At 37.6% G+C, this 14,944-nt stretch overlaps 1 protein-coding gene across 1 annotated transcript; it reads left to right on the top strand.

The window, feature by feature from the left end:
* The first annotated feature begins 4,541 nt into the window (after positions 1 to 4,541).
* Positions 4,542 to 10,834, top strand: LOC141340468 (uncharacterized). The gene is made up of 2 exons (XM_073845451.1): positions 4,542 to 4,692; positions 9,809 to 10,834. Exons 1-2 carry the CDS (start codon positions 4,608 to 4,610, stop codon positions 10,831 to 10,833), a joined length of 1,110 nt encoding a protein of 369 aa, XP_073701552.1. The 5' UTR covers positions 4,542 to 4,607; the 3' UTR covers position 10,834.
* Positions 10,835 to 14,944: the final 4,110 nt, after the last annotated feature.

The raw sequence follows: 14,944 nt of genomic DNA, 5'->3' as shown, positions 1-14,944 counted from the left end.
GGGCAATAGTGTGTCAATAATGCAAAGGTTCCATGTTGCAGCAAAGTCAGTACATTTTTCTTGTTTGCATATTAATGGAGTCATTTTTATAAATTCAGTCCTGTGGAATTTAAATAAACATCTGTTTTGTGAAATATTCAGGTCAGTACTAAATAAATAAAAAATAACATGCAATTTTCATGATCCCTATTACTTTTTATAACATTTTATAAAACTACATTTTTATAAAACTAATATTTTGTCATTGTACATTAAACTTAAACACCCAGAAAGCAGGAACCAATAATACAAACTCAAAGCCTAAAAAAAGCCTAGTTCCTTAAATAAAAGTTAGAAACTTACTTTCTTTAGTAGAACACTAAAGACCCATGATCCCTTGGTCACTAACATCCTTGGTGGTCCACTTGTGCTTTTTCGATGTAGTGAGGTCTTCTGAAATGAAATAAAACAATTGGTCTGTGTAAGAAACTAAACATTATTTACAACATTACTCACATAATGACATACAGTACTTGTCTAGTTTGTAGACATTACAATTTGTAAATGTTCAAAAGGAAGACTCTTCAGCTCACCAAGGCTGCATTTATGTGCTCAAAAATACAGTAAAAACACTAACAGTGTCAACAAATGTTAAAATAACTGTTTAAACTGTTTGTAAAATACATTTTAAAGCGTAATTTATTGCTGTGGAGCAAAGCTGAAACTTAATTAACATTAAAAAAAATAAGTATATTAGAATGATTTCTGAAGGGTCATGTGACACAACTTACACTGCCAAATCATGCTGGTACCTAACCTGAAAGAAAAGAAAATGTCAAAGTTTAATCCTCCATCAAAAACATTACAGTTCATTACTATGTAAACCTACCACAAATTGTAATGCAGTATAGTACAGTAAAACTGCAACGCTCCAGTAATGGAACTCCAGTCTTACAATTATTCCATAAGAAGACTAGAAACAACCACATTTCTTTCAAAAGCCTTCTTAAAACACATTTAAAATATATATAAAACACTTACTTTGAAACCAGTGATGACTGTCGTTGAAAAGTTAAGAGCACAGATCCAACCTTCCTCAAGAGTCGATTCCCGCCAACGCCTTCACCACATACCTACAAAGCCAAAGACGCTCAATGGTCTGGAGCCTTTGGGGTTCAGCTGCTACTGACACAAAAACAAAGAAAAGAGTCAGACAATGTATATATCTGTACAAATTAAAATGTATTGATTTTTAATAGGTGATTATTTACTCATCAGTGTGTTGAACATGGCAAATCCAAGATGCAGAATGACTAGATTGATCACTTACAACAATCGGATGACAATCTGATAAAAAAGAACAAAAAATATATAATATTTTCATTATTAAAATTAATTATTTTACTTGTATATGACTTTTTTCTTCCCTGTATATGCAGGTCTAAAGGTTGACTTTTATTGTAATTCTTTGTTATAAAAAAAAACAAGAATTATTATTATTATCTCTGTACACTGGTTTGTGAGTCTTTCCGTCTCTTGCTCGCTCTATCTCAAACGCATGGAGAGAGTGTGTGTGCCTCAGTGTCGCGCGCTCTCTCAAACACAATTTAAATGTGAAAATGTTACTGTTGATAATTGTAAAATTAATATATTTTTTAACTAACGTTACCTTGACCGACATGAATGTGAGGTTTTCTCCATTCTAGCAGATCTGCGCCAATGACGTCAAACAGATAACGGCATTAACGGTAATCAACGGTGCTGGAGAGCGGGCCATAAAAATAAAGACGGAAAGAGACTTGTTTATGTGAACAGTAGTTTTAGATATTGTACATTCAAATAACAGTCCGTTGATTTTACACTTACGTACACAAAAATACTTTACCTGAGGAAAGCTCTTCCGTCGAGCGATGTCCACTCAATCAAGTCCGGCTGTGCGCATGACGTGAACCAACTGATCGCGACTTAAATAGCCTCTGGTTCTTACGCGGGCTTCGCACGTGAGGTGTAAAATAGTCAAAGTTATATTTATAACAGTTTTATTCATTTAATTTTTATCATCTGAGATGTACATTTAGGTAATTATACCTTGTTATATTTCCAAGGCCCCCAATAAATAAATAAATAAATAAATATACATACATACATATTTAATGTATGTAAAATTATTTTTAAAAATATAACATATCAGTTAATAAAATATCACAAAAGTGTAACTCACTTATTTCAGAACCAGATGTCAGCAGAAGATCAATAGTTCTACACACAAAATTTTGCTTCTGGATTTGTATTTGGACATAAAATCACGATTATAACATTAAAAATCATATTTTGCCAAAAGTTTACCATGTCATACTGAGGTATCAGTTTTTGCAATTGCCACATAATTCCTAAACCCTAAATCTGTTGAAAGCATTTTATTACCTCTGTTACAGACAGATACCATTCTATTTTTGGGGTGCAGAACAAACACACAGTCAGAAATTGTCATATAATTTAGAGGAAGGGAACATTTTTAAATTATAAACAAAGTCCATGGTTGGCCTAAAAAAAGAATATAAATATTATTTAAAATAGTAATACAACTAAATAAATAACAATGACAGGGAAAAGGTTTTACATCTCTAAAGCATTTAATAAAAATAATAATAATAATAATTTTGTAATTAAGTTAAGTGTGTTTTAATCTATAAATCGATAAACGACTTTAAGACGAAGTACTCCTGTGATAGTGCACAACAACAAAAAGTGCTGTAGTAATCCTATCATAATTATCTCTGCTTCAAAACTTTGGTTTTAGAATACAAAAAAAGAAAAGAAAAGAAAAACCACATATACCATCTAATGGTAAATTCTTGTGATACTGTACAGCAGAAAAGTGCTATGGTAATAAATTGTATTTAGCTTGTGTAAGTATTACCACAAAAGAACAACAGAAAAAACACATATAGCATTTAATGGTAAATTCTTGTGATACTGTACAACAGAAAGTGCTGTAATAATTCTATCATAATTATATCTACTTCAAAAATTTGGTTTTACCCTACAAAAAAAGAAAAAAAAAGAAGAAGAAAAACAACATATGCCATCTGATGGTAAATTCTTGTGATACTGTACCGCAGAAAAGTGCTATGGTAATCCTGTCATATTTCGCTTGTGTTGTATTACCACAAAAAGAACAACAGAAAAACCACATATAGCATTTAATGGTAAATTCTTGTGATACTGTACAACAGAAAATGCTGTGGTAATCCTGTCATATTTAGCTATGCTCATTTGTTGTGTGGTAAATTTATGTTGTACTGTTGCAGTACCACAGGATTACCACTGGACATTTTTGTAAGGGTTTATTGACAAGGTATATCAACATGAAACAAAGTGTTATAAATGTACATAAAAAATAGAGAATAATATTAATAGATTCACGATGTTCAAGTTCAAGTTCAGTTTATTTGTATAGCACATTTACAACAGCCGTTCAGGCTGACCAAAGTGCTTCACAGAAAACATAATCATAAAACAAACCACCAAGCAGATTCACACACCCCATTTAAAACAACTATATATCAGAATTAAAACACTAAAGAGAAAAAATGGGTTTTGAGCAGGGACTTAAAAGAAGACAGAGAAGGTGCCATTCTGATCTCTAAAGGCAAAGAGTTCCAAAGTTGAGGCCCTGCTACCGCAAATGCACGTGCCCCTCTACGCTTGAGCCTCGTATGAGGCACTACTAATAGAGCCTGGTCACAAGATCTTAGTAATCTAGAAGGAGAATACAGATGAAGAAGTTCAGAGAGATAGACTGGAGCTAGGTTATGTAGCGATTTATACACAAACAGAAGGATTTTAAAGTGAATGTTAGTAACTTTAGAAAAGCATCATCATATGGGTACGAAATTCTATTCTATAATCAACATTTATATTATGTATATGTGATTCTAGAGAGCAGTGCACCCGTATATATATCTATGAGTGCACGAATGGGACTTTTATTTTGGTCTGGTGGTGTGACGTCATAAAGATGCGCTGCGCTCCTCATCTGTTGTGAGTCACCTAAAGAAAGGTTTGTGGTTTTAAAGTTTTTAAACCAATGGATATTGTTGCATAAATAAAGCGTTTTTACAAGCTATGGAAAATAAATCATAATTATTAAATATAACGTTGTAATGTTTTAGTGTTACTGAAGACGTTAGCCTGTAGTAACAGAGAAGATGCGTCTCATTTCTCTCTCTTTGTCATGAATCAATCGTGTGATGATAACAAGTGATGATGAAACTGAGAATCCGAATCATTTGAATCGAATCATTTGTGAAATGATTCAGTGATTCGATTCACCGGCACGCGGACTACAAACGACAACAACAAACACAAACGAGTGAATGAATAATCGAATACCAAATATAATTTAAAAAAGCTTATCTAATTATGAACCTTCTTGGTAATATGTACGTTTTATAAATTTTTATATATAAGTCTATTAACTCTGACTGTCTTACTAGTGCACTGACAACTGAACTGCTTGATTTTTCTTTCTATTATTTATTCTCATCTTAAACAGGACAAAGTGTTCAAACACAGAAAAACTCCTGGAGAATCAACAGAGATCCATGTGACACACTATTATAAAGATGGCGTTTATTAAAGAGGAGAGTGAAGACATGAAGATTGAATTCAGAGTCAAACATGAAGACACTGACAAACAAACATCATCAGGTATCTTGGATTTTATTCTCAAAATTGAAATGAAAGATATTAATGAATAATGTGTGTAGACATCATGCATCTGGTTCAGTTGTAACAATAGTATGGAATTAGTCTATATATATATAATTTTGCACAAAGCTTGAAATGTGAGTAATAGTATTTGGCAACTGCATGCTGTCTACAAACAGTGTGGTAATAAAAAGCAAGTCTGACAATAAAAAAGCCTAAACAAACCACAAACAAGTTGCATTTAGTTGTAATTATGTGAGGTGTAAGATTGTAATGTATTAGTTGTACACTTCTATATCTTGTATATATAAAAATATAAAAAAGGAGGGAATAAGGGGGGAAAAGGGGGAAAGAAGAAGGAACAATATATATATATATACAGGCCCGTAGCCAGGGGGGGGTTCGGGTGGTTCGAACAAACCACCCCATACTGACAAAGGTCCATAATTTAAATACGTTTTTTTTTTTATTATTTAAACAAGTGTTCTTTTAAATAACAACGACATTTAAAGCCATGAAGAGTATTACATACCTTAATTAGTATAAAAGCCTTAATTATTAAAGATGTCATAAATTTGGGCAAGGAAAGACAAGAATCGCATTATGGATTAAATGCGCTAGTCATTTAAAGCCTGCCACTTGGACCGTTTATCCGCTCGGATCACAGTTCAAACAGCAGCGGAGCGCAAATTCACTAGAGTAGACGCGTTTACTAGAGTGCACTAAACAGCGCTGTGAGATCCACAGTGAAGCGCTTAAATTTAGTAAAGGACACAAATGACTTTGCGACTTAAACAGGCGAAACAGCGCTGACAAACAGGAGAAAAACACTGTGCGCGACGAGACAGTCAGAATCATTTTCCATGGATTTATTTTACACTAACTGCACCATGGTATTGTGGCAGAAATGCGGAATATTATATAATATTAATGTAAACATGTATTAACTGTAAAGAAGTAATGTAATCTAATTATAGTATCTATAGCGTTTGTGCATTTATACTAAATGTATTTAGACCACTGTTCTTTATAAAAATACATAGAAATTTTGTAGTTAATTTTTATACCATGGTGTTGAGGTGCTATAGGCCTATGTGTGTGTTTTTACTAGTCATCATGTATGCTACTAGCAAGGTTTTATTTTAATAACTCAAACAGTCAAATTTAAATTTCACTATACAAAAATGAGCTTGTTACAATTTTTACAGATGTTATTGTTTTTGATGAACATTATCTGAGCTGTAAATCATGATAGAGGTTTAATATGTACTAGACATTACTTTATCCTGCTCATTCAATATTAATTCTATTTCTGTAGGTCTTTAAAAAAGGTAGTAAAAAACCTTCATTTTGATTTAAAAATCCTGCAAATACCATGTGGGCCTAAAATTCCTTTCTTGATATTTATGTTTTGAAAAGGAGGACACTGCGTAGGGCCCAGAGGTTGAAAGGGGCCCAGAAAACTCAGTGCAGGGGTGTAGCATGTGTCAAGGAAGAACACAGTACTTTCTGACTAGAGGCAGTTCTGGACCCTTTTTAGATTGTCATCCACTTTTTTATTTTTGTTGTTTAATTTGCACAGTGAACATAGTTGTGAACTCTCAAAGTGCACCAAATTAATGAATTTAACTTTAAAACGTATAAAATTTTCTCCAGGGGGGCATGCCCCCGGACCCCCCTAGAGGGCTACACATCCACCTAACTGTCTCACTAAATCTTACATTACCATGATGGTGAGCCCTCAACCACCACCATTACCCCTTGATATTTGGGCTCCGGACAAGTTTTTTATTTAAATTCTAAACATACATGATCTTGGTAAGCAGTTTGACCTCATTGTATATGTTTGGTGCATCAAAAATCATGATTATTAAGATACCAACAGACATGCTAATCCAAGACAAACGTGCATGAGAAGTCACCAAAATGAACTAGGCTATTTGCACCTCATAATTAAATACAAAATGGGTGGGGACTGAAAAAGGTCCACTTTTTGAAAAAAAGAACCCCCCCTTCTGCTAGGCTGGCTACGGGCCTGATATATATATATATATATATATATATATAAAGAGAAGAAATTAAGAAAATAATTAAAATAATATACGATTAAGTAAATAAACAGATGAGCGCTGTTCAGAAGCATCAGAGTGGAGCAGTAGGTCACATTTATGAAGAAGGTTCTGTATTTTACCATGAGAACGGTATAAACCAGTGCTTCTCAACTGATGGAGGAGAACGTGAACAAAATGCTGAGCTTAAAGTGCCCCAACTTAAAGTAACATTAAAGCAAGTATTTCTGACAAGCAAAATTTCACTTTTATTATAAAAACAGTTAAATGGGAGTAAATGGTCAAATGACGTTAACTTACCTAATTTTTGCGGTGAAACCTGACTGCATTCACACCAGCAGCGTACGTATGATTGAATGCCCACAGAGTGCTGCTTCAGCAAATCATGCTGCTGTTCATTGTGTCTTTAAAGTAGATTTGAAGCACTTAATAGCATGAAGCATTGTACGGCAGCCATATCACCCTGTAGCCCAAGCTTGGTCGCCCACTGAAGCTAAGCAGGGTTGAGCCTGGTCAGTACCTGGATGGGAGACCTCCTGGGAAAACTAGGTTGCTGCCGGAAGAGGTGCTAGTGAGGCCAGCAGGGGGTGCTCACCCTGTGGTCTGTGTGGGTCCTAGCACCCCAGTATAGTGACGGGGACACTATACTGCCAAAAAGCACCGTCTTTTGGATGAGACGTTAAACCCTGACTCTCTGTGGTCATTAAAAATCCCAGGATGTCTTTCGAGGTGGATGCTGCACACTGGTGGTGGATGAGGAGATACCCCTGACACTGTGAAGCGCTTTGAGTGTCTAGAAAAGCGCTATATAAATGTAATGAATTATTATTATTATGAAGATCAAATGTTGACAGACTGTACATAGATATTGATTTAAGAAACTCTTCGATACAGAAACATACAGTGTGACTTACTGCTTTTCATCTTTAAAATATGAGCAAGAGTGCAATTTTCTCTGAATATCCAAATGATTTCAAATGTTGATTTTGTAAGTTAAACAAAAAGGTAATATTAAGGGAACATTTAACATTTTAAATGTAGCCTACATTTTAAACACAATATTATCAGATTTTACAACAAAGCAATAATAGATCCAACGAAAATCCACAACAGAACTGGTGTGAGTCTCTAAGAAATGGCAGCATTTCATCAGTGAATGAATCTGCAGCTTTCAAATTTCAATGTAATTTTCATTTAGTCTGCATGTAAAGCCTGATAAAGCTACCAGTCTGGGATGGAGCATTGTTCTCTCGATCTGAGAGCTAAGGACTTGTCTATGAGCTCTGTGTGCAGTCATATCAGGTTCTTAGTCTTTTTTCCCTCCCTGTTAGGCTGCTCCTGTCTTTGAGCTTGGCAGTGCTCCATTCACTCTAGAGCAGGGGGAACAAACTCTGGTCCTGGAGAGCCACCGTCCTGCAGATTTCAGCTCCAGCCCAAATTAAAACTCACCTGCCTGTAGCTTTCTAGTAACCCTTCAGACCTTGATTATGTTGTACAGGTGTGTTTGATTAAGGGTTGAAGCAAAACTCTGCAGGTCTGTGGCTCTCCAGGACAGATGTTTCACCCCCCTGCTCTCGAGGGTCTCCTATTAGCACACCGCTCCCAAAGAAAACATCTGGGTCCACCTCTTATCTCTGAGAATGAAGTCCTCTGCTCCATGGAGCTTCGCGAGGCAAACATACCAGGTGTATTATGCTTCTGTATGCAAGCTTCTCCCTGGAGCTCCAATCATGACTGCCCTTATGGTTTAGTTGGCAGTGTCTCCTAACCTTAACTCATTTTATGTCATGTTATGTCAAGCTCTTGGGGCTGTATCAAAAAGACTCTAAGAGAAGCTGGCATTAAAGTCCAAAACCTGATTTGAGATTAAATAACAAATCAATCTGGGTTAAAGTGGTTCCATAAATTGCTTGCTGTTTAACAATGGACCAGCGCGTTGTAAAATGAACATAAAGTGTCAATTTCAGCTGACCTTTCTTCACGATCCGCTTGCAGCCTGCCCCATAAATTGTCTGAAAAAAACGCGTCTCTCTGGTCTCTCTTTGGTGTTGTGGACTTTCCTACTGGTGCAGGGATGTGAGGGAGGCGGAGTGAAAGTCCACAACACCAAACCCCTGACGCTGATTGGTTGGAACACTGTTTGTTTATCTGTGGAAAGGTTGGTAGCACCGATGGTTTTTTTGGCATATCTCGGACCCTAGGCTGACCAGAGAGACGCGTTTTTTTTCACAGACAATTTATGGGGCAGGCAGCGAGCGGATCGTGAAGAAAGGTCAGCTGAATTTGACACTATATGTTTTAGGCTAGAAATCGCTGAGACAACCTTTAAGGCACTAAATTAAAAATGAAATCAGCTTACAATTTAACTGGAAACACATTTACTCATTTTTTTACAGTATGTTTTTGGGCATTTTCCATTTAAAAGGTCAGTGTAACAGACCAGTGGTTCCCAACCACGTTCTTTGAGGCCCCAACACTGCATATTTTGCAACTCTCCATTGTCTGACCATTTGTCCTCCATTTTAAGTCTTAGTGCAGGGGTTTCAAAGATTAGCTCTAACTCAGATCAAACACACAACCAGTTAATTAATGACTTAATTGGAGAAACATGAAAAACATGCAGTGCTTAGGGGCCTCCAGGAACATGGTTGGGACTCGTCGTAACAGCCCATTTTTATGATTGGCTAACATCATTGCCCCTTAATAAAAAGTTATTGTGTGATGAATTGTTCATCTGATGGTTGAGTGGGGAGTTTGTCAATTTTCCTTGCCTTTCTTATATTTGTTGCATTTGATCCCCTAAAAGACATAAAAAATGCTACATCATAATTGAGATCAGTCTTTATCTAGGTTTCCTAAACTATTATTAGACTGAATAAATTGTATAGCAGCCAGCTTAAACTCTACAGGACACCAGACTATGATCAGGTTTGGACACCATGATATGAGATCTAGCATACATGCATTACAAATCTACATGATTGGTGTAACCTGCTTTGTGGCATTAAACTGGGGTTAAATTTTATTTCTTTGTTTTCCCACTTTAGGCCCAACAGCACTGAAAGAGGAGAGGGAAGAACTGAATGAAACTGAAGAGAAAGATCAGTTTGAGAATCTTCATGTTTTCATAACTGGAAAAAAATCATTTTGTTCCTTACAGTCAGAAAATACTTCTACAAAAAAAAGAGCTCAAAAGGCAAGAACTACGAGTTTTTTCACTAGCTTTCAGCGTGGAAACAGTTTCAACGAACAAGGAGAATTTAAAGTCCACAAGAAAATTCACACCGGAGAGAATTGTTTCCTCTGTCAACAGTGTGGAAAGAGTTTCAGTCAAAATTCAAACCTTAAAGTCCACATGAAAATTCACACAGGAGAGAAATCCTTCATCTGCCAACAGTGTGGAAAGAGTTTCAGACAAAAAGGAACCCTTAAAATCCACGTGAAAATTCACACAGGAGAGAAGTCTTTCATCTGCCAACAGTGTGGAAAGAGTTTCAGTCAAAATACAAACCTTAAAGTCCACATGAAAATTCACAGAGGAGAGAAATCTTTCATCTGCCAACAGTGTGGAAAGAGTTTCAGACAAAAAGGAACCCTTAAAGACCACATGAAAATTCACACAGGAGAGAAGTCTTTCACGTGCCGTCAGTGTGGAAAGAGTTTCATTCAAAATATAAACCTTAAAGTCCACATGAAAATTCACACTGGAGAGAAGCGTTTCATCTGCCAACAGTGTGGAAAGAGTTTCACTCGAAAAGCAACCCTTGAAAGTCACATGAGAATTCACACTGGAGATAACTCTTTCACGTGCCATCAGTGTGGAAGAAGTTTCATTAATCCTGTAAACCTTAGAGTCCACCTGAGAATTCACACTGGAGAGAAGCCTTACACATGCAGTCAATGTGGAAACAGTTTCAGTCAACGAGGAAGCCTTGACAAGCACATGAAAATCCACAATAGAGAGAGCCTTTTTACCTGCCAACAGTGTGGAAAGAGTTTCACTGTAAAAGAAAATCTTAACAGGCACATTAAAAGTCACAATAGAGAAGGCCAAACCAACCAAAATGTATAAAACAGTTTCGGTCCTTGATTCTGATTGGTTGAGCCACATCTGAAGCTGTTGTAAATTACTCTACAATCCAACATTCTTTGTTGCCTATGTCTTGCTTGGAAAAAACAATGTAGGTATGCCAAGCCACGGTCCTGATGCCAGAACTAGCCCACATCAAGTCTGCTGTTCCAGAACCAGATTACGCCATGTCTGTCAAGCCACAGCCACCTTAAGTCATGGCATCAGCCAAGCCAGTGCCTGCTAGCATCAGGCCTGCCAAGCCACAGCCTGTTAACGTCATGTCTGCTTCTCCTGAGCCTGCACCAACTACTGTTCCTGCAAAGTCAAGTCACATCACAGCTGCGGTTCCTGTGCCAAGTCAAGTTGTTCTTTCAAGGTCAAGTTCTGTCGCAGCTGTTCCTTTAGAGTCAAGATTCAGCCTCACATCCTGATTCAAGTAAAGACACAGTTTTACATCCTAAGTCGAGTCAAGACACTACAGCACTTCCTGAATCACATGAAGTCCCAGCTGTTCCAGTTAAGTCAAGCCATGCCCCATCTGCTTCAGTAAAGTCAAACCACAGCTGTTCCAGCAAGGTCAAGTCAAGTCACAACTGATCCAGCAAAGCCAAGTCAAATCGCAGTTGTTCCAGTAAAGCCAAGTCACATCTCAGCCGTCCAACCTGATTTAAAATCAGTCCTTCGTCATCCTAGTCTGGCATCTAGCTTGGAGGAACCAACGCTGTCATTCCGTACACTCTGCTGGAATCCCCAAGCCAATTCACCTCACGTTTCCTACCCACGAACTGACTCCCCTGTCCACAACACTTCCCATAATGGGATTTGCTCTCCAGTGTGTCTGGGCCATGTACACCACCATCAAGTCTCCAGAGGGAGCAGCTCACGCTGCAGAACCTCTGGAGGCAGCCTCGTCTACTGCAGCGTCCTCCATGGCTACAGAGGTCATCGCAGTTTATCCAGAGGCGGCGCCTGAGGCCGCAGAACCTCATAAAATGGGGATGGCTGCATCTGCTTCTTGCACGGTGATAGCGTCCTGTGACACATACTCAGCCCATGAACTCTCTGCCTGTCCTGTCACGGCTATGGAGGCCATTGTTGAACTCTCTGCCTTTCCTGTTATGGCCATGGAGGCCGCATATGAACACTCTGCCTGCCAAGTCACAGTGAAGGAAGCCAATAATGTCTTCCCAGAATGTCCCATATTGTCTCGGTGTTGTGTGTTTCAGAATTGTCTGCTCTGTCGACTCTGCTCTGGTGGACTCCAGCTGCGTCTGCTCTGCCCTGGAGGACTCCTGCTCTATCAGCTCCGCTCTGGTGGGCTTCTGCACCATTTGCGCCACCCTAGTTGGCTCCTGCTTCGTCTGCTCTGCTCTGGTGGGCTCCTGCTCTGTCTGTGCCGCCCTGGAGGGCTTCTATGTTATGGTCACCAGCTGGAGTGCCTATGGACTCCACTAGAGGGCACTCCAGTACGGACTCTAAATATGTTTTGTTCATTCAATCTACCATGTTTCACCTTTGTTTGTGTGTCTTATTCTGTTTGATTCCTCTGTTCCATGTGTTCACTTCCCATCAGTTGTTTTTGTCATGTGCCCCCATGTGTTTTTTTATTTAAGTCACTCCCTCGCACCCCTGTTTTGCCGATTGTTGTTAGCCTTTATTTTTTCCCTTTGTTTTTTATTGTTAGGTTTCCTAGCCTTGCCTTTGTGTTTGATCCTGGACTGTTTTGTATTTGTTGAACCTTGCTGCTTGCCCTGACACCTTCACCTGTTTATTCATATTACTCTTTGGATGATCTTGGATGCTTCTGTTTGCCGTCTCTGACCCTGCCCATTTTGACTACGTCTGTTCTTACTCAATAAAGCTTGCGTTTGGACCCACACTTCAGACCCCTCTGTTACAGCTGCACACAATCCACTATGTTTAACTTCACACTAGAGCATTTAAAAACAGCATTCAAGAAAGAAATTAGGGTTGGGCGATGTCGACCAATTTGGCATCGTACGATGTCTAATGTGAAACATCGCGATGGACGATGGCATCGTCTGCGGGGGGCGGGGGTTAGGGATGGTTGTTGTTAAATAATTTATTCATAACGAATTAATTAATTGTAGCCTACCGTGTCCACCAGTGCTTAATTTGAGCCTGATCCTGTTCTGGAAAATGTCCGATTTTGGATTTTTGCGTTCCAGTATTTGTTTTTAATGATTCGGCATTAACAAGTGCATTAGATCATGACAGTGCGTGCGTGCAGACGAGACAAGAGCAAGCGCGGGTTTATATAGATGCATTTGGAGGATGTGTGTTGGTCCTTAACATATTTTCGACCAGTCAGCTTTTTTAAGTTCAATAAAGCTCTCATTGTTTGCTTACTGCTTAACCCACTCTCTCCAAACGCATTTAATGAGCAGCGGAATGTTTAGAGAGAAAGTGTAATATCAGAAATGATACCAAATCAAGCGAAATATTATGTATTAACATTATAAACACTATAAACATAGCTATAAGTTAGTTACCCTGACTCCAAAACGAATGATTTAAATGTAGAGGTATTTAGAACAGAACAGAAATGAAACAAAATATATAAAGTTAAGAAACTAAAACAAAGCGAAACTAAAAATAGCGCGTTGGGCTCACGCACCTCTGTTTTTCGGTACAAATCCAAGTGTTTCCATATTCCCAATGTATTTGAATGATAAAGTGTTATTTATAATGTATACTAGGCTTTGTATTGTACATTCGTATTTCGATGGAAAAAAAGATATAGCCTACTCTTGTTTTTGTTCCGAGCTCTGTTCATTATAGTAAAACCATGAAAAGGGCATATTTGGTGTAGTTTATTTAATCTAATTTAATTAAAATTATTTTGATTTTTTTTCTGCTGTTTTTGTATGCCTCATTTATTAATGTAAACGAACTTTCATGTAATTCGTTAGGAGTTCACTGTAATTTGTATTGTGATCACTAATAACTTCCTTGTTATTATTTCCTCATAATAATAATAATAATAAAATAAGTAAAGATGCAGAAATTGAAAGCATGCATTTCATTTGGCTATATTTAAGTGTGTGTTTTTCGTGAGCGGGTTGCTGCTGCGGCGGGGCGGAGGATCGCGATGCCGGCTCAGCATCGTGATGTCAATTGGCCATCGGCGATGGACGATGGCATCGTCTATCGACCCAACCCTAAAAGAAATGTCATCTTATTACAGCTACAGAAGTCGTTCAGTCAAGTGCAGTGGGTGATTTTCTGCATATTAACAGCATAGACCCAAACAGCAGTATCAGTACAGTATATTATGCTGCTGTCACTTAATACACCAGTCTAATATAAACATGATTTCTTTCCCAGCTGTTTAACTACACAGACATAACCGACTTAACAAACTTATTAGTGCACTGCAAAAAATGCTTTTCTAGCTTAGATTTTTTGTCTTGTTTCCAGCCAAAATATCTAAAAAATTCTTAAATCAAGAAAGATTTTTTAGATGAGTAAAAATTGTGTTGTTTTCAGCAAAAAAGTCAAAATTAAGTGCATTTTTGGTTGAAACAAGCAAAATAATCTGCCAATGGGGTAAGAAAAATAATCTTGTTTTCTGTTTTAAATAAGATAATTTTGCTTACCTCATTGGCAGAATTTTTGCTTGTTCTAAGCAAAAATGCACTTAATTTTGACTTGTTTTTTCTTGAAACAAGAAAATAATTTTTACTTGTCTAGAAGATCCTTCTTGATTCAAGAATTTTTTGATATTTTGGCTGGAAACAAGAAAAAAAGCAAAGCTAGAAAAACATTTTTTGCAGTGTGAAAGACTACTTAGTTTAGTATTCAAGCCATGTGACAGACACTTTTTTCTGCGTGCTTTGGACGTGTGCGTCCAGAAAAATGTATCAGAAATTGAAACTGAAATGGCTTTAAAACTCATAATTGCAGCATGATATCACTGGTCTCAAACTCAATTACTGAGGGGCCACAGCTCTGCACAGTTTAGCTCCAACCCTAATCAAACACACCTGATCCAGCTAATCAAGGTCTTCAGGATTACTAGAAACTTCCAAGCAGGTGTGAGTTGGTGATGGTTGGAGCTAAACTCAGCTGTGGCCCTCCAGGAATTGAG

This window comes from Garra rufa, chromosome 1, assembly GCF_049309525.1.
Source record: "Garra rufa chromosome 1, GarRuf1.0, whole genome shotgun sequence".
In the NCBI taxonomy this organism is placed as follows: Eukaryota; Metazoa; Chordata; class Actinopteri; order Cypriniformes; family Cyprinidae; genus Garra; species Garra rufa.
The sequence above is the reverse complement of the archived record's forward strand: the minus strand, read 5'-3'. Positions and strand labels throughout refer to the sequence as shown.